Source organism: Linepithema humile, chromosome 4 (assembly GCF_040581485.1).
Source record: "Linepithema humile isolate Giens D197 chromosome 4, Lhum_UNIL_v1.0, whole genome shotgun sequence".
In the NCBI taxonomy this organism is placed as follows: domain Eukaryota; kingdom Metazoa; phylum Arthropoda; class Insecta; order Hymenoptera; family Formicidae; genus Linepithema; species Linepithema humile.
In genome coordinates this window covers 6929052-6956381 of record NC_090131.1, presented here as the reverse complement: position 1 = coordinate 6956381, position 27330 = coordinate 6929052, and the positions used below count along the sequence as shown (strand labels likewise).

The 27330-nt window shown below is 31.3% G+C and overlaps 4 protein-coding genes and 1 non-coding gene across 12 annotated transcripts; 3 read left to right on the top strand and 2 right to left on the bottom strand.

The window, feature by feature from the left end:
- Positions 1-138: 138 nt before the first annotated feature.
- LOC105677730 (venom acid phosphatase Acph-1) lies at positions 139-9709 on the top strand. 5 transcript variants are annotated; one of them, XM_067353725.1, is made up of 7 exons: positions 139-473; positions 2014-2048; positions 2287-2391; positions 2858-3123; positions 3337-3493; positions 3808-4137; positions 9408-9709. In XM_067353725.1, exons 1-7 carry the CDS (start codon positions 347-349, stop codon positions 9603-9605), a joined length of 1218 nt encoding a protein of 405 aa, XP_067209826.1. In that variant the 5' UTR covers positions 139-346; the 3' UTR covers positions 9606-9709. The 5 variants fall into 5 exon arrangements, with proteins under 5 accessions (XP_067209826.1, XP_012231971.1, XP_067209827.1 ...); XM_012376548.2 differs by lacking the exon at positions 9408-9709 and adding an exon at positions 4358-4874 and having other exon boundaries at positions 144-473; XM_067353726.1 differs by lacking the exons at positions 139-473; positions 9408-9709 and adding exons at positions 1770-1788; positions 4358-4874.
- On the top strand, positions 1247-1365 carry LOC136999810 (5S ribosomal RNA). Its single transcript, XR_010890126.1, has one exon. It is a non-coding gene; the product is annotated as a 5S ribosomal RNA (ribosomal RNA).
- On the bottom strand, positions 9682-17189 carry LOC105677729 (uncharacterized). The gene is made up of 14 exons (XM_067352921.1): positions 17051-17189; positions 16696-16814; positions 16476-16586; positions 15953-16218; positions 15395-15678; positions 15023-15231; positions 14699-14939; positions 13417-13477; positions 12172-12295; positions 11944-12051; positions 11450-11718; positions 10947-11230; positions 10684-10883; positions 9682-10376 (listed from the first exon to the last, which is right to left on the bottom strand). The coding sequence occupies exons 1-14, from the start codon at positions 17187-17189 to the stop codon at positions 10128-10130; spliced, it is 2664 nt and encodes an 887-aa protein (XP_067209022.1). The 3' UTR covers positions 9682-10127.
- LOC105677726 (venom acid phosphatase Acph-1-like) lies at positions 16050-24884 on the top strand. Of its 4 annotated transcripts, XM_012376542.2 has the most exons (9): positions 16050-16178; positions 17256-17400; positions 20755-20963; positions 22108-22262; positions 22330-22449; positions 22550-22763; positions 22968-23176; positions 23372-23713; positions 23853-24884. In XM_012376542.2, the coding sequence occupies exons 4-9, from the start codon at positions 22170-22172 to the stop codon at positions 24120-24122; spliced, it is 1248 nt and encodes a 415-aa protein (XP_012231965.1). In that variant the 5' UTR covers positions 16050-16178; positions 17256-17400; positions 20755-20963; positions 22108-22169; the 3' UTR covers positions 24123-24884. The 4 variants fall into 4 exon arrangements, with proteins under 4 accessions (XP_012231965.1, XP_012231966.1, XP_012231964.1 ...); XM_012376543.2 differs by lacking the exon at positions 17256-17400 and having other exon boundaries at positions 16095-16178; XM_012376541.2 differs by lacking the exons at positions 16050-16178; positions 17256-17400 and adding an exon at positions 17105-17208.
- On the bottom strand, positions 23564-27234 carry LOC105677725 (uncharacterized). The gene is made up of 4 exons (XM_012376540.2): positions 26998-27234; positions 26814-26919; positions 24881-26673; positions 23564-24748 (listed from the first exon to the last, which is right to left on the bottom strand). The coding sequence occupies exons 1-4, from the start codon at positions 27049-27051 to the stop codon at positions 24305-24307; spliced, it is 2397 nt and encodes a 798-aa protein (XP_012231963.1). The 5' UTR covers positions 27052-27234; the 3' UTR covers positions 23564-24304.
- Positions 27235-27330: the final 96 nt, after the last annotated feature.

Here is a 27330-nt window from a genome sequence, read left to right as displayed (position 1 = left end):
TCATACGCACAAAATTGAGAATCGCGTATATGTGTTGTGCAGAGCGCTCTGCTAAATACGCGATTTTCAATTGTTTGAATATGAGCCCGATCTGATGGTTGGCAACTCTGGGCAATGCGCGACAAATAGTGTAATGGACGTTTTTGCTTCTTTTATACAAGTCACTTTTTACGTAACTTCAAATCTATGCAAATTGAGTGTAATTGCACTTGCAAGAATATAAGTATGAGTCCACCGGCTTTAGGATTAGGATCGATCAGTACACTTCGTGAAGCGGATGCATTAACATCGAAGAGTGGTTGCAGAAACGTCACGGATTTTTACGTGCGCAACGTATCTCGTCACAATGGCGCGGGAATATGCATTATACCATCATCAGCCGGCGTTGCTGTTATTTCTTTGCTGCATTGCATTGTCTACCACAATTGCGCAGCATTGCACGAAAAATGAACTTGATGCAGTTTGCGACGAGAGTATGTAAATGTCATCGAGTGAAGATGCATGATTTTGTAGGTTACACCGATTTAAAATTGTTTTACGTGAAGGCGCTTTGAAAGCAGTGCTCACTGGCAATTGGACGATGGTTATCTTTTACGTAAACACATGCATATTCTGTCCATCTCAAAAATTTTTATTGCGTCATTTATTTCAAGTTGCTGTGAGCTGTGACTTGGCTCTGCCAAGTCTTAAAATATATGTTGCAAGCTATAGAACGGTATGATAGTATACTGCTATCAAAATAGCTTTCATGATTAAAAAATGAAGGATAAGTGATATATTACTGAAATTTCTATGCAAATAATTAATTTTTACATTTTTTAAAAGACATTTCTAAAAACATTTTTTAATCTATCATTTAGAAGGGATATATTACTGTTTACGTCAGTGCTTAAATTAAAGATACAATTGGCACAATAATTATAGTTTAGAATGATTGTGTGTCATTATTTTATATTGCTCAATTAATGCAATAACACGCATGAGTCAATTTCTTTCATGTGATTTATAAATGTACCAGAATGCAGAAAAGAATTAGATTAATGTCAATAACAACAATTGATAATACTAATAATATATTAGATTAGTATATACATATATAAATTTATATGATACAATATAATTTTTATGCACATTAATTTAACATCAATTTGCATTAGCAATACATTGCAACAGCAGTTCTCAAAGGATTCTTAGCAACAAATAAACAGAACATAATAGAAAACATTTTAATATCTTTCATATTCTCGTTAACTTCCATACCATGCTGAAAATACCAGTTCTCGTCCGATCACTGAAGTCAAGCAGCATTGGGCATGGTTAGTACCTGGATGGGTGACCGCCTGGGAACACCGTGTGATGTTAACATTTTTTTTTATTTTAACATCCAACATGTAATACTATAGACAAGTTGCCCTTGTTCAATAAATTTTTGTTTTTAGCAACTTATACATGTACTTTGATATATAAAACTTTAACATTTCTGGGAACACTGTATTGTGTTAATATTTTTTTATTTTAAATAACTAGAACTAATTATAATGTTAACAATTATATTTATCAATTCTTAAAGAAGGAAGCAAAGTAACACCTTTAGCTGCAATCCAATTTTCAAAGTTTTTGCTTGTGCAGATGCAATAATATTTATTATCAAAGAAAAATATGTGCGTCAGTATAAAATTTGTTTTGTCATACATATCGCAACAGATATGGATACAATTTTTTTAGAGTCCACCGAGATAGTATATCGAACTCTCAATGTTAAAGTTCTATATATCAAAACATATATGGGTAAGCATGCTGATAGCAGATACATTGATCGAACAAGGACGATTTATCCACAGTTGTCTTACATGTTGTCGCTCAACGACAAGTAGTCGATCATTCAAGGGAATATAATAGCTTTTAATTTTTCATTTTTAATAATCCGTATTGTATTCGTACCAGTTGCAAATATGAATTGTGTGCATCTATATACAATATCTTTGCTCTTGCTCAGTTTGCTTGTATCTCTAGGACGATCTGAGTTTCATGTGGAATTGGTTCAAGTGGTGAGTGAAAGCTGAAATGCAAATACATTGTTACATATTTATCAAACTTTGATGATAGCAGATTTATAAAATTAGAATATGGATTAATGATATATAAAATTAAAATATAAAAAATTAAAGTGTATAAAATTAAAGAATTGTTTTGTATTTTTTATATATTACTTCACTGTTAATATATATGCTATTTAAATCATAAGTTACAATAATGTAGTACAATTCCAATTGCTATGTGTTTCAGTTAATAAGACATGGAGAACGTACACCGTTACTTAAGGAAATGTACCCCAGGGATCCATATAATGTGTCAGTTTATGAACCTTGGGGTCTTGGCCAACTGACCAATGTAAGCACATATTAATATTGTGCTAATACTAATGTGCTAAGTCGAAAACTCTTATGGAAATATTATTCTAATGTTACGACTTTTTTTAAGTTTTCTTTGATTTAGTTTTGTGACTGATATCAAGATATTTCTTTATGTATTTTTAATCACACAGCGCGCAGATCTTAAAAGTTTATCTTATATACATATATACATAATTAAAAGTTTGATCTTCATGCAATTAACACAAAATTATTACAACATTAATTAATATTACATTGATGTATATGTAGAATTATTTTATGCAATAATAATTTTGAGATATTGACTTCATTGTATATATTTATTTAATACAAAAGTTTTTTTTTTGTTTTCTATGCATTTGAAGCTATAACTTGTGCTGCTACTCTGACTAACTACTGTACAAATATGATAGACTATTGATAAACTGTAATAAATAAGCAAGACGTACATATTTATTTTTCAGAAAGGAAAATTGACGGAATATCGAATCGGCACAATGTTGAGAGAACGTTACAACGATTTTCTAGGGTCAATTTATCATCCACGAGATATCTATGCTGTCAGCACAGACATCGACCGGACGAAAATGTCTCTGCAGTTGATGTTAGCAGGGTTATATCCTCCACATCCAACACAATTATGGAATCCGGATTTACCATGGCTAGCTATTCCTACGCATTACGCTCCTGAAAGAGTGGACACAGTGCTAAAACCTCATAACTGCCCAGTGTTAATATATTTATTTTTTATTATGAATATATTTTATATTTCGAAAACATTGTTTTCACACCTATTTTTTAATTTATTATTACAAGAAAAAAAATTCCAAAATATTGTTCAAAATGTTAATATAGTTTTTTAATAGCAATGTTCTAAATTATAATTACAATATAAGAAAATGCAATTTTCTAAAAATAATTTATTGTTATTTTGATTTTTTAGATATATAGCAGCCTTAGAAGAGGTAAAAAGAACCAAAGAAGTCCGTGATAAAATTGCAATTTACAAAGACTTTTTAACATTTTTGAGTGAGAAAACTGGATTAACCATCGAAGAACCAAAACCCGCTTACGAAGTTTTCAATCACCTAACAGCACAGGTATATCAAACATTTATACCAAAATAAATTGTTTTGCATATCGAATACATCGCATACATCAGTTGAGATTTTTTTATGGAAAACTTATTTTTTTACTATCACAAAAATTTAATTATTTAAATAGAACTGGAAATTTCATTATTAAAAATGCCAAAAGTACGTGGTAATAACGTACTATATTCAATAATTAATGACTACAATACTTTATAGTATATTTTATTATTTATATCTTATTTTATTGGCTCTTATATAACATTGTACACAAATTGCTTTTATTTTATTATTGCATTTTATTATTCATCCGTTTTTTATAGAAAAACATGAATCTAACTTTACCGGAGTGGTGCACTGACGAAGTGTACCAAAAGATGCAGGACTTAGTCGTGTTGGAATACGAGATTCGTTCGTACAAGACTCAATTAAAGCGATTGAACGGCGGCATGTTGATCAAGAAATTTATCGACAATTTGAACATCACAGGAAAAAATAAGATTCCACGCAAGATGTACGTATACAGCGCCCATGAGGTAAATATTGCAGCGTTTGCCGGAGCCCATAATATCAGCGAGCCGCGCTTACCAGATTATGGTTCAGCATTCATATTTGAGAAGTTACGAGATGACGCTGGTGAACTCTACGTCAGGGTAATTATCACATAATAATCCAATTGACAAAATGTAAATTGGAATTATAAATCAGATACTAATTGAATTGTGATTTAAAAATAAAAGTTGAATTTTTATTTATAATTTAATTTAAAATAAAAAAATATTTTAATATGTGCATTGTAAGACTATGTATTTTACATGAGTGTAACTTATTTTATCGATATTGATACTGATAATTACTTTCTGTTTTTGGTAGATTATCTTATGGACCGGCAGAACAGAAAAGTTGATAACTATGAAGCTTGCAGACTGCAATGAACTTTGTCCTTTGGAAACTTATTTAGAGCTCGTACGAGATGTGACACCGTCGGACGAGGAGACAACTTGCTTGTGGAATGATATAACCAGAGAAGAACTACTGAAACTTTTTGAGGAAAGACTCTATTTAGATTAAGCAAGTTTTGTTCAGGAATTAAATTATGTAGGTACGAGTACATATTTTCATACGGCGCAAAAATAAATAATAAGGATTCAGAATAAAAGGAGAAGATATTTTAATTTTTTACATTATATTTCTTATTCTCTCTTCAGTGGAGAGACTGGTTTTAAAGAAACAATTTGTTATTTTTCGTTCAAGGTATCGGATTTTTTTATACTAAGCACATTAATATTTATAATAGATTGTTTTGTTTAGCAAATAAGGAGAAGAACATAGCAGACAATTAAACTTGGAAAGAATTGTTGCAATAAATATATTTGAGTCTGTCCTATAATGATGCTAAAACTTTGTCACATTTCTAATGTTTTCGTTAACTTCCATACCACGCTGAAAGTACCAGTTCTCGTCTTACAGGATACTTTTAACAAGCTTGAACATCACTACAAAACATGGAAATTGCACATTAACATAAACAAATGCGAAACAATAATATTCAGATCTAACTTAATTTATGCCAATAGCAACGTAAGAAAAAACTACAAAACTTTCCAAATAAAAGGTCCTCCCAAAGATAACATCGCACAAAGCATTCCAGACAAGAAGTTTATCAAATACTTGGGAATTAATATAGACGATAGACTACATTACAAAACACACATTGACACACAGATCCTCAAGGCTAATAAGGCATTTGGACACTTGCGTAGACTTTTTTATTCAAAAATATTACATACAAAAATAAAAATAATCTGTTACCAACTACTAATAAGACCCCTAATAACATATGGATGTCCCATATGGTATAACATCAGTGTGTCGCTTATGGAGAAAATTCGAATTTTCGAAAGAAAATGCCTGAGAGCCTGTCTTAACAGGAACAGATCGGCAGAATCAGATTACACAAAATACATAAACAACGTAAAAATATATAACGAAGCAGGCATACCTAGGATAGACAATTTCATTATCAAACTAATTCGCGAACATTTTCGTCAAGTGAGCAGAATTACCGAAAATAGTCAAATACAATGTGCGTTGTATCCCAATCCGATGTATCACGAAAAAGCATTATGCACCGGCTTCATCCCGCCTGAGGCATTTCTGTATCTCGATTATAATGGTTATATACAAGATAATAACGGCGTACCATTGATATATCATTATCCGCGACGAAATAACAATAAAAAGTTGGGGTACCCCCCACATTCATCAATACACGATAATAATATACCTTGGCGATATAGTTATTTACTACCAATTACCGAAAAATTAAAAGGAACATACACAAATAAAAACTACTGGTGGCTAACGACCAATTAACATGTACATGGCATTAGATCTAGGCTTTATAAGTATAGTGTTATTAATTAATTAATTCTATAAGTATAATGTTATTAATTGATTAATTTTATTAACTCTAAGTGTTATGTTGTGTATTTTTATTTTAGTTTTTCTACACAAAGAGCAAATTATTAATTAATTTAGTTTTTTTTCTTTAGTGGGGACCTCAATTTTTTTCTAAAAAACAAAAAAAATCTTACTGACATAAAGCCTATATCTACGCTTAGATTTACCTTATTTATATAAAACAGCGATACTGTACACAACTCATTATAACACTGGATTTTCTAATCCAAAGAAAGCAGACCGTAACGGCGAGAGTATTAATACCGTACCGTTCAAATTAAAAAATAATCTACATACAATGTATCTTTAGTTTATTTATGTACATTTATTACAAATACTGTAAACTCTTCTTTACCAATGTCCCAAAAAAAAAAAAAAAAAAAAAAAAAAAAAAAAAAAAAAAAACCAGTTCTTGTCCGATCACTGAAGTCAAACAGCATTGGGCACGTTTAGTACCTGGATGGGTGACCGCCTGGGAACACCGTGTGATGTTAACATTTTTTTCTTACTTTAATAGCCGGAACTATTTATAAGGTTAACGAATATTTTTCAACTTGCAAAGAAGGAAATGAAATAGCATCTTTAGCAGCAACTCAATTTTCAAGATTTTTGCTATTGCAGACGCATTAGTATTACGTATTATTATTTAAGAAAAATATGTATATATGTTTGTGTATGTGTTTATAAAATATTCTTCGTTCTACTTAACCTTTGAAACAGATAATACACCATTTTTGTAGAATGATCTCAATGATACAAAGTTCCATGTAACAAATATGGGGAGTGGAAAACATATAAATAGATCGAACAACTTGAATGATAACTTGTCTACAGATCAACATTTTGTCGATCAGCGTGTAGTCGATCTTTCAAGAAAATATAATAGCTCTCAATTTTTCATTTTTCACAATCCGTATTGTATTCGTGACCAGTCGCAAATATGAATTATGTGCATCTACATGTATCTCTGCTCTTGCTCAGTTTGTTTGTATTCCTAGGACGATCTGAGTTTCACTTGGAATTGATTCAAGTGGTAAGTAAAAGCTGAAATGCAAATACATTACTACATAGTTATCAAATATTGATACTAATTGATTTACAAAATTGTAATGTATATATATATAGAATAACGACATACATGATTAAAAAATAAAGAATTAAAGTTTATAAAATAAAAGCCGAATTGTATTACATTTTTTACTGTTAATATATATGCTGTTTCATATCATAAATTATAAAAATGTAGTACAATTGTTTAATAAAAATGTGTTTCAGGTAATGAGACATGGAGAACGTGTGCCGATGCTTAAAGAAATGTATCCTAACGATCCATATAATGTGTCGGTTTATGAACCATGGGGTCTTGGCCAACTGACTAATGTAAGCACCTATTAATATTATGTAGTATTAATTTTATTGATATTTAAACATTAAATTTAAATATGCTATTTTTAAAACAAGGCCATTTCTTAATGTTTATATTCTTGAATATAATATTAACTTGTATTCATATTTTTATTTAGCTTTTATCCTTTTATTAATATTGCGCTAGTGTGCCAAGACAGCAACTATGCAATTATTATGTACTTATTCTGGTGTTTTGACTTTTTAAGTCTTCTTTGATTTAGTTTTTTGATATTGATATCGAGATATGTTTTTATATATTTTTAATTGCATGTAGAACTAATAGATCTTAGAAAGTTATCTAATATACATATATACCTAATTGAAAGTTTAATCTTTAAGTAATAAACAAGAAATTATATAATATTAATTAACGCTTGATGTATATGTATAATTATCTTGTGCAATGATATTTTTACGATACTGATTGTATATATAAATATATATTTAATACAAAATTTTTTTTCTTTTTTTCTCTATGCATTTGAAGCTGTAACTCATGCTGCTGTTTTGACAAACTACTGTAAAAATATGATAAACTATTGATAAATAGTAATAAACAGGCAATACATACGTATTTATTTTTCAGAAAGGAAAGTTGACGGAATATCGAATCGGCATAATGTTGAGAGAACGTTACAACGATTTTCTAGGATCAATTTATCATCCACGAGATATCTACGCTGTCAGCACAGACATCGACCGGACGAAAATGTCTCTGCAGTTGATGTTAGCAGGATTATATCCTCCACATCCAACACAATTATGGAATCCGGATTTACCATGGCTCGCTATTCCTACGCATTACACTCCCAAAGAAGTGGACATAGTACTGCAGCCTCATAACTGTCCAGTGTTAATATATTTATTTTTTATCATGAATATATTTTACATTTTGGAAATAACGTTTTTACATATTTATGATGACTATTTTTTTTATTCACAAGCGGAAACTTCCAAAAAATTGTCTAAAATAAATATTAATATATTTTCTTTAATGGATGTGTTCTACGTTACATAAAAAAAAAATTATAAATTTTAATAATAATTTATTATAATTTTAATCTTTTGTAGATATATAGCAGCTTTAGAAGAGGTAAAAAAATCCAAAGAAGTCCGTGATAAAATTGCATTTTACAAAGACTTTTTAACATTTTTGAGTGAGAAAACTGGATTAATTATCACAGAGTCGTTGCGCGCTGCTCAACTTTCCCATCTACTAACGCAACAGGTAAACCAAACATTTATATAAAAATGTATTATTTTGCATATCAAACATTAACTTATATATATTTTTGGAAAATGTGATTTGTTATTATATTATCACAAAAATTTTATTATTAGAAATGGTCAAAAGTTCAACATTCTATAAACATTTGATGATTAATGACTACACAGGACTTTATAACATTTTATTATTTATATTTTATTTTATAGTAGACTCTTATATAACATTTTACATTTTACTTATTTTATTATTATATCGTATTGTACATCCGCTTTTTATAGAAAAACTTGGATCTAACTCTACCGGAGTGGTGCACTGACGAAGTGTACAAGAAGCTGCAGGAAACTATGGCATTTGAATTGGAGCTTTGTTCGTACACGACTCAGTTGAAGCGATTGAACGGCGGTATGTTGATTAAGAAATTTATCGAAAATTTGAACATCACCGGAAAGAGTCGGATTCCACGCAAGATGTACGTATACAGCGCCCATGAGTTGAATATTGCAGCGTTTGCCAAAGCCCATAATATCAGCGAGCCGCGTTTACCAGATTACGGTTCAGCATTCATATTTGAGAAGTTACGAGATGACGCTGGTGAACTCTACGTTAGGGTAATTATATAATAATTTAATTGACAAAATTTAAACTGGAATTATAACTCAGATACTAATTGAATTGAGATTTAATAATAAAAATTGAACTTTTAATTATTAGTTAATTTAATTTTTTTAAATATTTTAGTATGCGCTTTGTAAAGCTATCTATTTTGCATGAGTGTAAGTTATTAGGTCAATATAGATATTAATAATCAGCTTTTGCGTTTGATAGATTATCTTATGGACCGGCAAAACAGAAAAGTTGATAACCGTGAAGCTGGCGGACTGCAACGAACTTTGTCCTCTGAAAACTTATTTAGAGCTTGTACGAGATGTGACACCATCGGACGAGGAGACAACTTGCTTATGGGATAATATGACCAGAGAAGAACTGTTGAAGCTCTTTGAGGAAAGGTTATTTTTTAATTAAGCAGATTTTGTTCAGGAATTGAATTATGTAGGTAGAAATACATATTTTCATAATGCGCAAAAATAAATAACAAGTATTGAGAATAAAAAGAGAAGATGCTTTTATTTTTACAGCATATTTTATATTCTCTCTTCAGTGGAGAGGCTGGTTTTAAAGAAACAATTTGTATTATTTGTTCAAAGCATCGGATTTCTTTATCCATTTAATATCAAATAATTTTAGTACATTTAAATGTGTTATACTGTGCATATAAATATTCATAATAAATATGTTTTGTTTTAATAAATAGCCTTTTAACAAGAATTAAATACGTTAAAAAGGATTAACAGGTGAATACGATAAAAAAAATTATATTTGGAAAAAAGATATCTCGCAGTTGATAATACTGGATCTAGTTATATTATGATTTAGGCTTGCATTTTGGCAGAGTTTTTTAATACTAAATTCAATTGCAATTGTCCATTTCAAATACTTTGGTCTTACGAAAGAAATATCACGGTGCATTTTTACTTACTATCTTAGTTACTTATTTCCATTAGTATTTAGTGAATTAGTAAACTTTTTTATCGAATCGTATATTATGTTTTGTAACATGGCAAGATATTTTGTATCAGCATAATCCGTAGTCAATCTTTTGTCACAAATCAACTCTTTATCAGATGGGATCAGGTCTCGAGTTAGTTTCACGAAGGTGTTGAAAGGACAAAGTACTTCACAGCCTGGGATTTCCAACACATCAATGATTGGCGGGATGCCCCGATAATATAAAAGCTGGAAATTTATCACACAGTATGAATAATTAAGTCTGTAATTTGTTTTCTTATTATCACAGCTGTCTCTCTTTACTTAAAAATATCTTAAACGGAAAGTGAAGCAAGAGAAGAATAATACTGATTTCAATATCAACAAAAGTTGCTCTGCATGAATAAAAAATATTTTTCATCAATTTTGAGATATATTCTATGTGTCTCAAAACATAAATTAAAAATCTGCCACTGTGGTATAATTAAAATTAATAAAATAAATAATAAAAAATTAATTAGAAACATGGAAATATATTGTTCGATAATGCACTCACTCTTATGTAATACTGCTTGTCTTGTTCCAGCAATTCTAGAATAACTGCGCTGGAATACTCAGGTGCATGTGGCTTATACACGTTGAACGCATGCAGCAATGTCGCGATGTTAGTTTCATGACCGCTGTATAAATAAATCTTTGTTTCTGACGAAGTTTGCGCGGCTTTTATATTATTTAATACAGCGCGAATAATTGGACCTGGAACGGAGCGAGTATTGTGTTGCAATGAAGATTGAAGATATTGTAAAATGCTGAACTTACCAGCGTACAGCCTTCTTAATAAAGGAGTGGAATTGGCGATATCGTACGAAATCACGATCGCATTGAATAACAAACCATCAGGATAATATTCGTATGCCCATTCAGGCAGCGTCAGATTCATAGATGACTCCGCTACGAAAGTGTGATACAAGTAATACCAATCAAGAGGCTTCTCCATCGTTTTGCCTGTTAGCTGCGTCAACTTGTTTATCATATCCTTCAATGGAGCCTTTTTTTCTATCGTTTCAGGTGAATTCAGCACTCGATTATACTCGACGAGAAACCTAAAGATGATGTTAAAGCTTGAAAATGTATCTTCTATCCTTCGCATTTATGATATTTAAAATTATCAAATTATCTTTTTTCTATTAATTTTCTATGCTTGTTAAAATACATTTTTTAAATGTATTTATCAAAGCTATCGAAAAATCAATATTAATATTGTTAAGACCAATTTCTTGTAGCTTTAAAAAATTTTTGTTGTTAGGATCGATCATACTTACAACGGACATTCATCAGCTAAGAAGAAATTGTCGTCGACGCGCTTTATGTACGTCGCCGGGATCGGTTGCCAATTTAAATCACGGTTCCATTGCTGCCGAATGTTCAACGGTGGAAACAACGCAGCGAGAACGAGTTGCAGAGACATCTTCGTTCTATCATAATCCGAGCTGTGAGCTACAACGAGTTTTGGCAAGTATATATCGCCTAAAAAATCCTTATATCTGTCACGTAAGAATTTTCCCAATTCATACTCGCGTTGCTTGCCCGTCTGTAGACATTTGCGTAAATTTAGTCAGTGTGTCAGTTAATCTTAAATTGTTTCAAAATTAGAAAAAAAACTGGTAGAAATTTGTTCTATGGAGTTATAAAGTTCTGTTTCTTAGAAAACAAGCATTAGCTTTGTTGAAAAAAATTGACCCGATTTATTTAGTATATTTTAATTTATCTTTTTCACTTTTTTCGAAAAGTACAAATACGAAATAGTGTTACTTACGATAGTCAATTGTCCTAAGCCTTCCGGATAAAAGGAATAATTTAAGTACGGGTCATTCGGATACATTTCGTTTTTGTTATCAGGCGTCCGATCGCCATGTCTAAATATCTGAAAATTGGAGAATTACCAAGAAAAACCTATTACAGATTCGATATTCTAATAACAATTTAGCTCAGATTTTGGAAAATAATTTGTTATCTTAACAATAAGCAATTCAGTAGCACTTACCACGTTGACTAATTTAAGCTCAGGCTGCGCATCCGTGATCAGAATTGCATTTAGACTGACGACTGTAGCAATCAACTGATAAGTGCCGAGAGTACGGAACGTGATCATGTTGCCGGTACCTAATCTAAAGATGCAATGACATTAAGCTTACGGTTAATTCTCACTCGAAGGATGATAATTGTCGTGATAGCGACAAGCAGATAAAAACAAGTTCCGTATAAACACTTGTTAAAAATGTACATAAAAATTAGGCTGTTTTTTCACGACACATGCTAGATAATCCGCTCACTTAAAACATGAAGCGTGATATTATATTTCAAAAAATAAGGTGGAAAATATATTTTGCAAATTTCAAAATATATTTTAACACTTGCTTACGTGTAAGAGACAATCATTTTTTAACATAATAACAGAATATTTTTTTCCTGCTGTTATAAAAGATAATTTTCATTGAAGAGTAATTCAGAATTAAATTACTTGATTAAATATTATAATTAACACATTTGTTATTTAGTTGCAAGTTTTTACAACCAGATTCTTTCTGATTAGCAAAAATTAAATATTTAAATATATAAACAAAAAACAAAACAGCCAAGGCTAAGTGTTCGTGCTAAGTATATTATGAAAACAATCTTGAAAACATTTACGTTTCGACCACAATTTAATCTTCTTCGGAATTCGACGATTTACAATATTACATCGAATAAATTAAACAAAACGCTTTCCGATTAATATGAAAAAGTAATTTTTCATCGCTTATGTGTTTCATAAAAATTCGCATCGCCGATCTTTTATTATATGTCGTAAAAGATCGGCGATGCGAATTTTTGGCCGTTTTGCTTCTTGTTTACTCCTTTAATTTTGAATTTATGTTGGCCTTTGATTACGGTTTTCGTATTTAATTTTTATTTAAATATATAAATATAAGACGTTATATTTTTATATAATTATTGACAATTTAAATGTTCACACTCTAAATAAAAATTCCTCGGTCTATGAATATTAATGAACAAGGCATGAAAGTCTGAAGTTTTGCTTTACACATCTTGTGTTGCGTCAGAAAAGGATGTCTTTTAACGTTATCTGCGACTGTTAGCAAAAAAAATTATTTTTATGGAAGTTATAAAGAATGTATTAAAGGATAATTACAATTATAAATAATCAGAGTCTGGAATTGGATATTGTATTATACGAATAATTGCAATTTTCAAGAATTATTTCAAAGATAAAAATAAAAATACGTACTGATGATAACGTTTCTCTGGTACCAAAAATTGGAATACGATCGGTATTTTTTCAGCTGACACTGATTATTCAATACAGTTATCAAAAATCAATTAAATTTAAAGATTGACTAATCGTTTAAGTTAATCGACCGAAAGACTGTCGTAAGAATATGTGCCAAAAGAATCAAACAGCGCGATCACAACATTCTCCTGTTTATGTCGAAAAATGCTGACAAACACTGTCGCACTTCCTTCTTTTGTCTCACTATTTAACTTGATAGTTGAAAATAGCTAGTATTTTTCAACTAACTAAAAAATCAACTTACCTGAACGTCAACAAGCTTATTGCGCTCGTTTTTCAACGCGAAACAGTAGAAACGTAAATGCGCGTGTAGGCATTCAAACAATCAACTATTAACTTTTATCACTCGGCACATAATGCTTTTAGGTTCATTTTTAAGTAATACTTATCGTGAGCGTCATTGATACGTTTATCAAAAAAATATTTATCTATATAGTTCATATCTTTAGAATAAAGATTGATATCTTTGATATAATTAATTAATTTCTTTTTATATAATACGAGATATATATATATATATACACTTTGATGTGCAATCGTAAAAAAGTATTTACGTAAGACTTTTAAGACTGCTTATTACAATAAATTGGGAAAATTACGAGAAAAATAAAGAGTATCATAATAATGTTTGGAGATGGAAAAAGAAGGAATGCTACATCGACTTTAATTATCAATCTATTTTTTTTATTTCTTTATATAACTTATATCTTTGATATAAAAAGACTAGTTTCAAGGAATTATCTTCCTTTTGTATTTATATTTTTCAATCTATTAGCTATTTCACACATTCTCTGTCTGTCTCTCTCTCTCTCTCTCTTCTGTCTTTTACATATACTTATATATTCGTTATCTTACTTATACGTTTGTAATAATACTTTGCTTAAATAACTAGTTTCTACAGAAAACGAGTTATAAAAAGCTATACAATAAAAGAACAAAGAAAAATTATAATCAGTTTCAAAAACAATTTTCAATTTTTCGAGGGTTAAAAATTTATAACTTAAACAGTTAAACTTACATTTTAGTGAGTTTCTATCAGTCTCTCTTAATTCTACTTTTTACAAAATCGTTTAAATATGGTTTAATTAGTGCATGTACGAATGCTTAATTATTAGTTAAATAAATAAGGAGATTTATGAAAAAAAATGATATTCACGGCAAAGAGAGCGCGCAACTATTCCTATTTGTTTTATATGTTTAGACTTTCTCTCAATATATTAATAACGCATTGATCGCTTGGTTTTCGAGTCCCTAATTAAATTGTATATGTAGTTTTCCATGCCGGCGGGATATTTTGTGCCGGCGAAATCCGGAGTCTGCCGCTTGTCGCAGACCAATTCCTCGTCGGACGGGATCAGATCTTCAATGAGATCCAAGTACTTTTCGAAGGGGCAGAGCACATCGCAACCTGGGATTCTAAGCTCCTTGATGGTCGAAGGAATGCCTTGGTAATACAAGAGCTGGAGAATTCAACGCGCGATATTAATAATTGAAAGTCACTCTATTTTATTAGATAACGCGTTTTATAGGATAAGACACTCACCTTTACATAATATTCATCGCCAATCCGTTGCAACTCTGAAATAATTGCACTAGAATATTCAGGTACATGCGGCTCGTACACACCGAATGCGTACAACAACGACGCAATGTTGGTTTCGTGACCGCCGTACAAATGCATCCTCGTTGCCGGTGCAGCGTTCGGATTCTGTGCAGCTATCATATGGTCTGTCATTTCGCGGATCAATGGTCCTGAAACAGACGAACACGTGTCGATGTTGTAATGACGAAATTCTAAATAGAAGTTACTTTATCAAATCAATCTTTCGCTGATCGATAAATTTTAATGATATAATTATTAATATACATGTAAATAATTTTGAATTGCGTTTTTGTTTAAGGAAACAGAACTTACCAGCAAAGAGCCTTCTTAATAGAGGAGTGAAATTGGTAATATCGTATGCGGCCACAATCGCATCGAACAATGGACCGTAAGGAAAGTAATCGTACGCCCATTCGAGAAGAGGCAACCCCAAGGAAGACTCCGCTGCGAAAGTGTGATAAAGGAAGTTCAGATCCGAAAGCGATTCTATTTTCTTGCCGGTTAGCTTCGTCAAATTGCCCATCACATCTCGGAATTGGTTTATTCTCGCTTTCCCTTTGGGTGACTTTAATACTCGCTCGTACTCGTCAAGGTACCTGAAAATAATTTTACATATAAATCTCTTGTCTATCAATTGTTGAGCAAAGAGTGAAGAATGTTTTTTCTACTTTTCGTCACATTAAAATTTTTAAATTTACTGAAAATACGTTTTCTCTATTAATTTTTTAGATATTATATTTTTTTATAACTTAAATTTTTTAACGTTATCAATGTCTTTGCATGTTAGAATAATATAAAATTGTTCAAAGTTTTTAATCTTGTTTCTATTCGCCATTGATTTTTTAGTTTTTTAGTAGGAATGCTACTTACTGCGGACACTCGTCGGTGAGGATGAGATTGTCGTCGACACGTGGAATGTACGATGTCGGGATCGGTTGCCAATTGACAAAACGGTTCCATCGTTGAACGTTTTTAGGCGGGAACAAGCCAGCGAGAACGAGTTGCAAGGACATCTTCGTTCTGTCGAAATCCGAGCTACGAGCTACGATGAGCTTTGGCTTGTACAGACTGCCTAAGAACTCATCATATCTGCCACGTAAGATTTGACCCAATCTATATTCGCGCCTTTTGCCCTCCTATAAAAGTTCATGCAAATTCAATTAATTGTCAAATTCCAAGAATCGTATTTAATTAATTTTAAAAAATAGGTACAATCAAAAAAGAATTGATAAAAATCCATCTGATAAAATTATCAAATATATCAATTTTGTCTAATTAATAAAACGACGATAAAATTTTGAAATTAAAATATACAGAAGTTAAATTGTGTTAATGCGTCTTGAATAATTAATTAAAATGCGTTATATTTTAAATAATGTTGCGTTGTATTTACCATGGTTAACTGTCCAAGACCTGTCGGATAAAAGGAGTAATTTATATACGGATCGTTCGGAAACATTTCACGACCGTTGTTATCGGGTGTGCGATCTCCATGTCTGAACACCTAGAAAAGTGTAAATAAACATAACAATCGCGAATTAAACTATTTAGAAAATAATTTCACTCAAAGCATTTAATTCTTATTTCAAATTAATAATCGAGTGCTCACTTACCACGTGTACTAATTTCAATTCAGGTTCCACAGCTGCGATTAGAATCGCATTTAAACTGATGACTAGAATGATCGATAGAGAATTGACCAAATTACAGAACGACACCATTTTGTAGAAACCTTGAATTTGAATACATAATGTCATTAGATTTAAAGTTAAAGTTTTCATTCAAAAATAGAAAATTTTAAAATAAATAGCAAAATAAATATTAAAAAAGTCTTTAAGAATTGTGTTATTGAGCATTTAAATTTACAAATTCTGTTATATCATAGATTCTTTTAAAATTTGATATTTTATTATGTATTAATTGGGATTGTATTAACAATAAAATATATTTTAAGAAAAATCGACATACGTGTTTGTGCTATTTTGAAGGAATCAAATTCTTCAACGTTTACTTGACTCCGATGTTTATCTGGCTCGCACTTGAATCGAAGGAGACTATCTTGAAATAACAATCGCAAGGATTTATTGAATACTAACGTTTTTCGCATATCACATAAGGCTTTTAAGGTATGTATACCCCACCAGATTCCATTTTCCTGTCCGACTCGTTTCAGATGACGTCATAATATGCACGTCATAAGACGCGAATGGATGGAAAAGACGTCAGAGTGCGTGAAAGGCTGGGAGAATTCCACAGCTCCTTGCAGGACTTTCCGATAAACGATGCTCTGTCTGACGCACTGCGATCTAATAACCACGGTAAAAGTTGCGAAAGAATCACAGTGCGTGAAGATTTCACGTATGTTTTGAGAAAGATGAATAATTGGATTTTCCATTGGAAATCGATCAAGTCTTATAGTCCTACTTCTATATCATTCTAACACGATGTTATCTTTAAAGTATCATAAATCATACATTTATGATACAAATGAGTACCTAATTAAATAAAATAAGCAGTGACAATACTACATAAATAATAGTTTTTATGAGTGTTACAACTTTGTCATAAATTTCTAAATAAATAATAAAACGTCGAGATGTCATTTTTGTACATTTATAGAATAAGCAATCAGCTTGAAGCAATCAGCGATCATTACATAACGTGAGAAGCGTATTAAACGCGTCATACAATAATTATATCTCATTTTCTTAAGAATTCTTTAGCCAATAAAAAGAATAATTTAACATTGTTATATAATGTATAATAATAATCCGTGTTTATCTTAAAAACATCTCTAGACAGCAACTAATAAAGTTAAACAATCCTAAGAAACATTAAAGCGACATTGAAAAATATTTGCACCTTTTAGTTAGTAACAATATAATTAAATAATGAATAAATCGAGATAAAATTTTATATGAACTCATTACAACTGCTGAGTAGCAATACACAATGCGATAATTACACATTACAATATGTTACAAAGTATTCAGCTTATCTGCTTATTATTAAACTAGGTCGCGATATAGAATATTTTCAACTAATATGGATACCTTATCTCCGTATGCAAAAATAAATCCAGCTGTAGGACAATTGCCTCATTTTCATAAATACAGTGATCAGTCTATTATTTGCTTCAAAACAAGAATATCATTAGGAATTCAGTAGCGAGATTATTTGCAAACCATGTGAGGATATATGAACATAATAATAATCGAAAAATCTTTTTTTGAACAAATATAGAATAGATTGTGAAACTTGCAATTTATTTTAAAGTTTAGCTATGATAATTTGCAAATATTTAAAACTGCAATTTTATATTTCAATAGACTAATTATTAATAAAGATTTTTAATACTGACGAATTATCGCCAATTTGTTATTTAATAATACGTTAAACGAGCTGTATTATTTTTATTTTTAATATTATCTACAATACTATGAAATAAATCTCATCAGCGCTTTCATAAGTAACTTTTATCGCAATTAAAGTAACTAAAAAAAAATTATTTTTCTGTGATATGTCCTGCGCGCGCGCGGGCGGGGCGCGCGCGCGCGCGGTAGTGCATTTGTGAACGTAATCCGCAGACCGCAATCAGATTAGAGTCTAATCTATAAAGGATGTAGATAAGTTTATATTTTATGATTTGCCGGATGTACCATGTGCGCATATTCTTATAAAACACAATAATTTTGACTTGAGACAGAAATTCGAAGGATAAAACGACCTTGGTGGAATTATGTCACAAATAGATGATCAAACATTTTTTTAACTATGATATATCCGTCCTATTATTATTACATATTATATTAAGATTGCTTTTTTTGAAACAAAGAATATTTCTCGAGTTGAAATTAACGCACATCGATTTATTGATTTAATTTACTCGCATTAATATATCGTTTGTCTCGCAATGTAATAATATACATGATTAGCATAATTAATGATATGCCACATTTAAAATTCCATCATTGATCAAAAGCACAAATACGAACAAGTTATTATTTCAATATTTTTTTAATTGTAAAACATAAAAATTTACTGCATTTTTATCCATCATGAATTTTCCGTTAAAGTAATTTCTTTCCTCGTGAAAAAGATTGAGACAGAAGTTTTTAAGTGAATAAACGATTAAAAATAAATGATTTTCAGCGAAATAATTAATGCGAAAAAAAATCGAAATTTTGCAACATGGAAAAATTACTTATTAGATCACGAACGTTGGAAATGCCCATTCGAGTGATGCTAACATTTTTCTGGCTTTTCCACTAAGTACTTGTCTGATAAATACATAGTATCGCTCGTTTAGACAGGTGGTTATTACCTGAGCATTATAACATTGCGTAACATTCGTAGTCTAATTTTTAAGTAGAAGTTGGAATCTTACATGTATATTCGCATAATCGTGATTGCGTAATTAAAAAAAAAAAAAAAAATTGATTGAGACTGCGTTCTCAAGCGCATAAATTATAAAAGTATCTGTCACGCTTGTTTACTTTAATGACACAGTCCTCAGGTGTGGAAATCAATGTTCTTTTACGTCATTATCCGCATATGTTGAATTTGAAGTACAGGATATATATATTTGTGATATTAATATCATTTCATTAATTTTTTTTTGAATTTTATTGATATTTTTATAATCCAAGAATACAGCGTGCGTGATTTGTGCAATTTATTCTGGTATCATTGAGCCAAAAAAATTAATTTACATGATACTTTGTCAAGGATAAGACTGCAGTTGCATGATGTTGCACCAAACGGTATTATATCGTCTGATTCTTAACACCGAAATTATGTCTCGCAAACCTTGACAGTTGCTTATCATTGGCTTTTGTAAGAAATACAATGCGACACTATCATTATTGTACCGCAATTAGCGTACATCCTCATCGTCGATCACGCTTTCGTGCGCTTACTATGACTGATACGTCACGTGAAACACGTGTAGCACGCATGGATTACATAGATTACATGGATTATTGTCAATAAAACGGCAACAGGATAATATGAAATCTGATAAAACTGATGTATAATTGTAAATTATCCATCGTATCATTTTTATTATTTTTACTATCAATATTTTTATTTTACTATTTACGAATCAATCAGGTTTACGTGTTTATTGAGTTGGTTGATAATAATTTAATTTGATGCTGTCTAATGTGATTGTTAAATTTAAATAGTATTTAATGTAATTGGTAAATTCAAGTATTTTAATTCTTCTAATTACTTATATAAATAATTTGCGAACGTAATAATGATTTTCTTGACAGGCATAACAATATAAGTCCTTGGCGGAAGAATACATTTATACATTTATACATTTTTCTTACACGCGGCAGGATGTTAATAATTATCAAGACTGTCAGCAAAGCGCATGATTTTTATCAAAACCATATGTAAAACAGCTACATATTTCGCAATTAATACACAATTTGATAACATTGATAAAAAATACTATAGCTGCATTTTTAGATATTTTTATTATATAATTGTAATGCTGATTTGTGTCAAACTGAAGATTGAAAATTGTAGCTTTAATATATATATATATATAATTAGAGTTTTATATATATTTAATATATTTTTTTTAATTTATACATTTATTTTACTATACATTATCGTGTGATTAATAAGATAAAACTTTTCATAAGGTAATGTAATTTCAGGTAGGTTGATCCTGTATTTGAAGCTTGTTTGCCGAATGAATCTCGAATAAGTCCGCCTATCTCCCGAGGCCAAGTCATTTGATTATTATCGTCGTATGAACCAAAGCAGGATGGCATATTAACGAACAGAAAAATCAAGAGGTGCGCGACGGCAATTGAATCATTCCGTGTTTGTTCAGTTTCTGTGAGGAAAGACGAAGATTCGAATGGTGAGCATTTCAAAAGTATTGCTTAAATCGCGGATTGATGAAGAAATGTGAGGAGTGATTCCGAATGAAATTAACTTGTTAATTGTTGTGCAAATTTAAAATTCAAATTATGATTGTGTATGAGATGTAGCTTGAGTGTTATCGCATATGTGTGAAATATTTTATGTATCACAATTTGAGTATAGTTGTCATATAAATTGATAATTAAGTAAAAAAAGTGTAGATTAGATAAACAAAGCGTATGAAAAATGAATTATCGCCTAGTTGTGTGTGATGGCGTACATATCTCAATTATATACCCTGATGATGCGGATCTATATTTATCAACTAGATACGGACACGAGTAGCCAGTGGTTTTTTTTTGCATCCCTCGGAAGCATCGCCGCAGACCAACTGTCTTTGCGGTTGTAGATGGAAGGAAAACAATTCTTATCGCGAGTTTATATGACCACTCGATCAAGAATACATGAGCCTTTTTCCGGTCTGATCATGAGACATCCGGTCTTTACATATTTAATTTTTGTATATTTTTAAATTCACTTGATTTTAAAAACAAACAAATTATAACTAAAATATTTAAAAGAAAATAATCAAGCATCAGATATACTATATCAGATGTAACATGTATCTGAAACTTTAATTATTTTATTTTATTTATGAATTTCTATTTGGAAAATTAATTAAATTTAAAAATATAAAAATATGTAAAAGCTAAATGATGTAAAAATATTATATTCTATATATCAGTTTGAAATTTTCTAGCACGTTAAGTTTTAAAATATTCTTTGTGTTAAAAATGTTACTTTCTCATTAAAGAAATGTTGATTTTAAAAAAGAAAAAATGAATAAATTTTGCGATTGAAAATTAGCGTCAATCAATTTGTGTTAAATTTTCTTTCTTAACTTAAAACTTCAGAGAAAGATAAATTCATGTTCTTATTCTTAGATCATAATATCAGAGTTCAATTATTTAATTATATGTTATGACTTGTTCTCCTTCGCTTTCATTGCATTAAATATAACTTTATCGTATCATTATCAGATTCCTTATTGTTGTCAAAAAATCTGGAAGTTTATCTTTATTTAATTGTCTTTTCTTCAGTCTCATGTTGTCAGATATTTATATTTGTATTTTTTGTTAAAGATCTGTCAGCTAAGAAGAAGAGAGACGCGTTTAAAACACACGAGACGAGATTAAAAAATAAAATGAATGAATTCTATCTCATCTGCATTACGCTTGCATTACAAATCTGTATAATTCCCAGTCTGGCTGTGCCGGAACTAAAATTGGTGCATGTAGTAAGTATATATATTTTAAATGTATATATAAAATGAGAAAAAAGTATAATATAACATATGATTGCAGTTGTTCGCACATAAATTGCACGCGCCAAAGAAAAACAACGCGAAAAATGATCCGGAAATAAGCATCCCGCAAAACTTATCATACGAATACTTCACTTCCGCTGCGACGGACATGTCGAAAGTGCGTACAATAACATCATTCTGATATTCTATTTTAAATGTTAATTTGAGATTAAAGAAGAAAATGTTACTGTTATCACATAAATACTGCGATTGTACAGAACGCGAAGCTCAACATGTACAATTTCGGTGTGCATTTGCGCAAGATCTACGGAGACTTTTTAGGCGATCTATATTTTTCCGACATTATGAAAATGCGCACGACGGAGTACACCTTGTCAATGTTATCGGCCCAGCTTGTTAACGCCGGTTTGTGGCCTCCCTCGAATAGTCAAACGTGGATGGAAGGTTTCAACTGGCAGCCGATACCATCCGGTTAGCAAAAATTAATGTAGAATCCTTTTTCTTTGCGCAGATTAATTCTTCCAAATCGGAACACGATTTGTGATTTGCAAAATTATTTGCCCATTTTTTCAAATTATTTTGTAAAAATAAATTATAGAGAGAGATATAGTATGTAAAGTATAGATCAAGCGATATGCTCGAAGAAATCTACATAATAGCGACAAATTCTTGCAGATTACTTGGAATTAGAGGACGACACGTTACTGCTGGGTTCTCTGTGTCCAAATTTTGTTTCACAGATGGACGAAATATTGCGAAGGAATGAAACTCGAAAGATGATGGCGCAGTATCAACCTCTCTTCGACCATCTTTCTGAATACACCAAGAGGGAAATCAATACACCGTCGGATGTGGCTGTCTTGTATGCGATTTTAGAAACGATGGTAAATCTGCAAATCGGAAATTAATTAATTCATTAAAATAATTAAAAAATAATTTTATTAAGAAATGTAAATCCTCGTTTTCTACAGATTTATTAAATCTTACAGATTAAAAAGTATTTACAAGAGAAAATTATTCTGCTTTTGTAAATCATCAATCTGTAATCGATTTATGTGACAATAAAAATATCTGATTAGGCTGACCAAAGTGAAATATTACCGAATTGGGCGATGGACGTGTTTCCCGATGGTGCAATGTACAATGTGTCCTTGCTGGAATATGATCTACTCTCGGAGACTCTTCTGCAGAGGCAGCTTAACGGTGGAATTCTCTTAGAAGAAATTATCGGCAACTCGTTGAAGTACTCAATGGGCGATATATCGAAAAAACGAAAACTAATGCTGTACAGCGGCGACGAAAGAAATATCGTCGGAGTTCTAAAAAGTCTCGATCTTTGGTCGCCTCACATTCCCAACGAAGCAGCCGCATTGATCTTTGAATTGTACTTTGACAACGATATCAACTTATACGGAATGAAGGTATTCTACTTTATATTTTATCTGCCGGTGATTATCTTTTCTGTTTTTAAATCATTTCGCGTCGAATTGCTTATGAATATTGAAATTGAATTAAGTTTTAGATATTATTTTTAAATTTCAAGCAATGCAATTATTTCAGATCAATTATTACACTGGTATCGATGACAAGACGATCTCTCTGTCACTGCCGAATTGTACAGAGATTTGCCCGTTGCAGACTTTAATAGACATTGCTTTCGTTACGATACCGCAGAATCCGCAATCTTTATGCGGATGGTCCGTGAGAAATCCCGCAGAAACGGAAGATCAGTTAAACAGAAGTGAGGAATCCAATTCTACGAATCATAATCTCAGCAAGAATCTAATATTTATTTTAATATTATTAAATCTTAAGTTTGGCAACTTTTAATTCTTTAAACAGCCACGTGTACAGTGGAAACATTTTATTTAATGACTAAAATAATGGATGAAACATTTTATTGCTCTAAATGTTGAGAAAAGCGCGAAACATATTCAAGATTTGTTAAAAAATGTTATTATAATACTTGTTATAATACCAATATAAATACTTGTTAATATATTTGTAACGGATCACGAAAGCAATATGTGAAGGAGCGAAACTGATTTTTCAGCAAATTCAAAATTTTTAAAATTCTCCAACGCTTTTACCCATTGTTGTTCCGCGACATCTGTGTTTAAGCCCGCGTCTTCAAGTTCCTCGTCGACGTAGCGCGCCTTCCAAAGATCCGTTACGTGAGGTATTTCGTTTTCCGCAGACCGAGCTTGTCGACCGCTTGGCACAATCGTGCGATATTTTTGCAGAGCGATATTTAGCGCGTAGAAAATAAAATGCAACCGATTTATCATGATGCTGAAATTTAGTTGATTTGAAGTGATCGGCTGACTCATTGCCTCGCTCAGCGTAGATTGAAGCGGTTTTAACTTCGCTATTAGATGATCGATTACCTCAACGCATATCGATATCGAATTACACAATTCCAGAATTATTCGTACGCGATAATTCCACACGGACGTCTGAAAAGAAAATTATTTATTGTAATATATACTTGCGTATTGTCAATATATATATATTATTATACATGTGCTCAATGATATTTGTAAAAAGTGTGTAACATAGTATATGAATATGATATACTTTCATTATACCTTATTTAATTGCACACATGTCATCTCGTCGAAAGTCTTGGTTATCGCCGTTACGATTTCTTTTCTGCAAACGTTCGGCTTCTTTTCCATTCTAAAAATGTCGGAGACATTCAACACCGCGTTCACCGCTTCCTCTTCCAGACTGCCCTTCCAACATCGCGTTGCGTATTCTTCTGCCGTTTTCTCGTCGCAGAGTCGCGACAGAATTACTTTGAGAGATTCGAGAATCACCTGTTCCAAATTCAGGGAGTCCAGAGTGAAGTTCAACCAGTTGGCGGAAACCATTTCCTCGTTATTTCCCTCTTTTTCCTTTAACAAATTTTCCGCTTGCTCCGATTTATGCTTTTTCGGCAAAGACTGTTCTTTCGGCGCAGAGCGTTTGTTATTAATGCCACTTAATCTTATTATCGAGGGAGAGCTTATTGCTTCCTCGTGCTTCTTTTTGCGACTTCGCAATTCATAACGATGTTCGGTGTTAGTATCCGGCGTGCGCTGATTGTCATCGCAAGATTTTAGTACAGAGTCGTGATTAAACGCACAGATACTCGACGTGCTGTAGGCGCTATCCTGTTCGACATTTTCAGCAGCGTCGTTGTTCTCCGTTCGCGTATCGATATAGTTATCGTCAATTTGAAATTCGACGTTGGTCTTAAAGTTATCGTCGTTGCGAACATCTGAAAATGATAGCTGCATCTGATCGGCTTGAGAATTACCGGCGCTTCTCTGCTCCCAGTGCATCGCGTCGTCAATTTGAGAAATGTTCATTTCAGTTATTTGAGTTAGAATTTCATCTAGAGGGTCACGCTGCAAGTCGGTTAAATCAAAGTCACTTGATAAGATAGTAAAATCGTAATTATTAAATGACTTGATAGATCGGTTCATGTCCGACAAAATAGATTTACATTCATCCCAATTGTCAGCACATTTCTCTTGACTAAAAAAGGTATTTTTTTCAATACATTCTTTTTGATGCTCAGGCACATCGTCAAACATATCGCGTAGATACTCAAAGTTTTCCAATTCTGTTTCAGAATCTGTTTCTGGAATTATAATATCTATTGGTATAAATTCCTCGTTTCTTATGTTTTTCATCTCACAATCAGTATATCTTTGTGGTGTGAAGACTAGAGATTTATTTCTAATCAATGCCAAGTTTTTATCTTGTAAATCCTCATTTGTTTGTGAAAAGTTTTCATCTTGTAAATCCTCATTTGTTTGTAAAAAGTTTTCATCATGTAAATCCTCATTTGTTTGTGAAAAGTTTTCATCTTGTAAATCCTCATTTGTTCGTGAAAATTTGCTATGTGATTCATAAATTATTTGAGGTGATGCATCACATGATATATCAGAAAGAGTTAGCGACGTGGATTTATTCTCAATTGCGGTCTCTTTGCAAATCGATAGATCTTCAGTTATAGGAAAGAATAATTGCTCAATGTGACCATCATCGGTACCCCTTTCTTCAGAGTAATTACATTTATTGCGTGTACTCCATTTATCAAAAATTTGTCGCAATTTATCGATTGGTATTTGCGAGGCATAGGTAGTGGCAGATTTCAACCAGACTATAGCTTGAATGAAACTCAAATTAGCCTCGCACTGTCCGATGACAGTGGATACTCTATTGCAGAATGGTCGAGACAAATTCGGTGATATTTTCAAAAAATGTTTGCAACGGTAGCACTTATAATTATTATACACAATATCTTCGTTGCGATTTGTATTTGATTGGACAAATGTAGAGTCTCTTCTTGGAAATGCTTGCACGTTGCTTTTTGTTTGTGGAATGTAGTCTAAATTAAGTAATTCAATCATTAGTTAAAAATATTTTTTAAATTAATTAAAAATATTAATGCATAAGCAATATTAGTTAAAAAACATAATCAATGTTGAATGAAATTTCTTCATTACTACTATTCCTTTTTCAACTTACCAACGTTACTTGAATTGTAAGTAGCAGTGTGAGACTCCACTGCTTCTTGCAACTTGTGTATAATCATTACTTGCTTCTTTTCAAGCTTTTTAGCATTTTCAGATTTCTACAAAGGTAAAAGAATATAAATAATTAGTGCGTATGTAATATATACCGGCATTGAAATATAAATATGCAGTCTTACTTTGTTGCCAGTTTTCGTCTTAGCATTCGCTTTTCTTCCTATTTTTCTCCCCATTTTGTTTTTTGTATGTTTATTATCGTTTTAATAATTTACTGTAATTTTAAATATCTATCTCGATTATTTAATTAATATCTTTCTTTAATTGATCAGCAAGTGTCGAATTTTTTCCATGAAAATATATGCGTAAAGATCTCTTAAAAATGGCGCTGATTAAATTTAAAGGCTGATATGCAATTTTTGCATAGCACGACATAACAAGAGAGTAGCGATTTGCAATTGGATAGTGGATATGGAATAGTATCGCAACCAATCATATTAAAAAAATGTATGCAA

Excerpts from the sequence above, each read along its gene's own strand:
- LOC105677729 (XM_067352921.1), bottom strand. The coding sequence starts at position 17,189 with ATGCGAAAAACGTTAGTATTCAATAAATCCTTGCGATTGTTATTTCAA. Across the intron at positions 16,815-17,050 it reads CTTCAAAATAGCACAAACAC|GTTTCTACAAAATGGTGTCG; the intron begins GTATGTCGATTT and ends TTCAAATTCAAG. Across the intron at positions 10,377-10,683 it reads ACAAGCAGTATTACATAAGA|CTTTTATATTATCGGGGCAT; the intron begins GTGAGTGCATTA and ends ATAAATTTCCAG.
- LOC105677730 (XM_067353725.1), top strand. The coding sequence starts at position 347 with ATGGCGCGGGAATATGCATTATACCATCATCAGCCGGCGTTGCTGTTA. Across the intron at positions 2,049-2,286 it reads ATGTGGAATTGGTTCAAGTG|TTAATAAGACATGGAGAACG; the intron begins GTGAGTGAAAGC and ends TATGTGTTTCAG. Across the intron at positions 3,494-3,807 it reads TCAATCACCTAACAGCACAG|AAAAACATGAATCTAACTTT; the intron begins GTATATCAAACA and ends CGTTTTTTATAG.
- LOC105677725 (XM_012376540.2), bottom strand. The coding sequence starts at position 27,051 with ATGGGGAGAAAAATAGGAAGAAAAGCGAATGCTAAGACGAAAACTGGC. Across the intron at positions 26,920-26,997 it reads AGACGAAAACTGGCAACAAA|AAATCTGAAAATGCTAAAAA; the intron begins GTAAGACTGCAT and ends TTACCTTTGTAG. Across the intron at positions 24,749-24,880 it reads CATGTGTGCAATTAAATAAG|ACGTCCGTGTGGAATTATCG; the intron begins GTATAATGAAAG and ends TTTTCTTTTCAG.
- LOC105677726 (XM_067353722.1), top strand. The coding sequence starts at position 21,375 with ATGGAAGGAAAACAATTCTTATCGCGAGTTTATATGACCACTCGATCA. Across the intron at positions 21,445-22,107 it reads AATACATGAGCCTTTTTCCG|ATCTGTCAGCTAAGAAGAAG; the intron begins GTCTGATCATGA and ends TTTTTGTTAAAG. Across the intron at positions 22,764-22,967 it reads CTGGCAGCCGATACCATCCG|ATTACTTGGAATTAGAGGAC; the intron begins GTTAGCAAAAAT and ends AAATTCTTGCAG.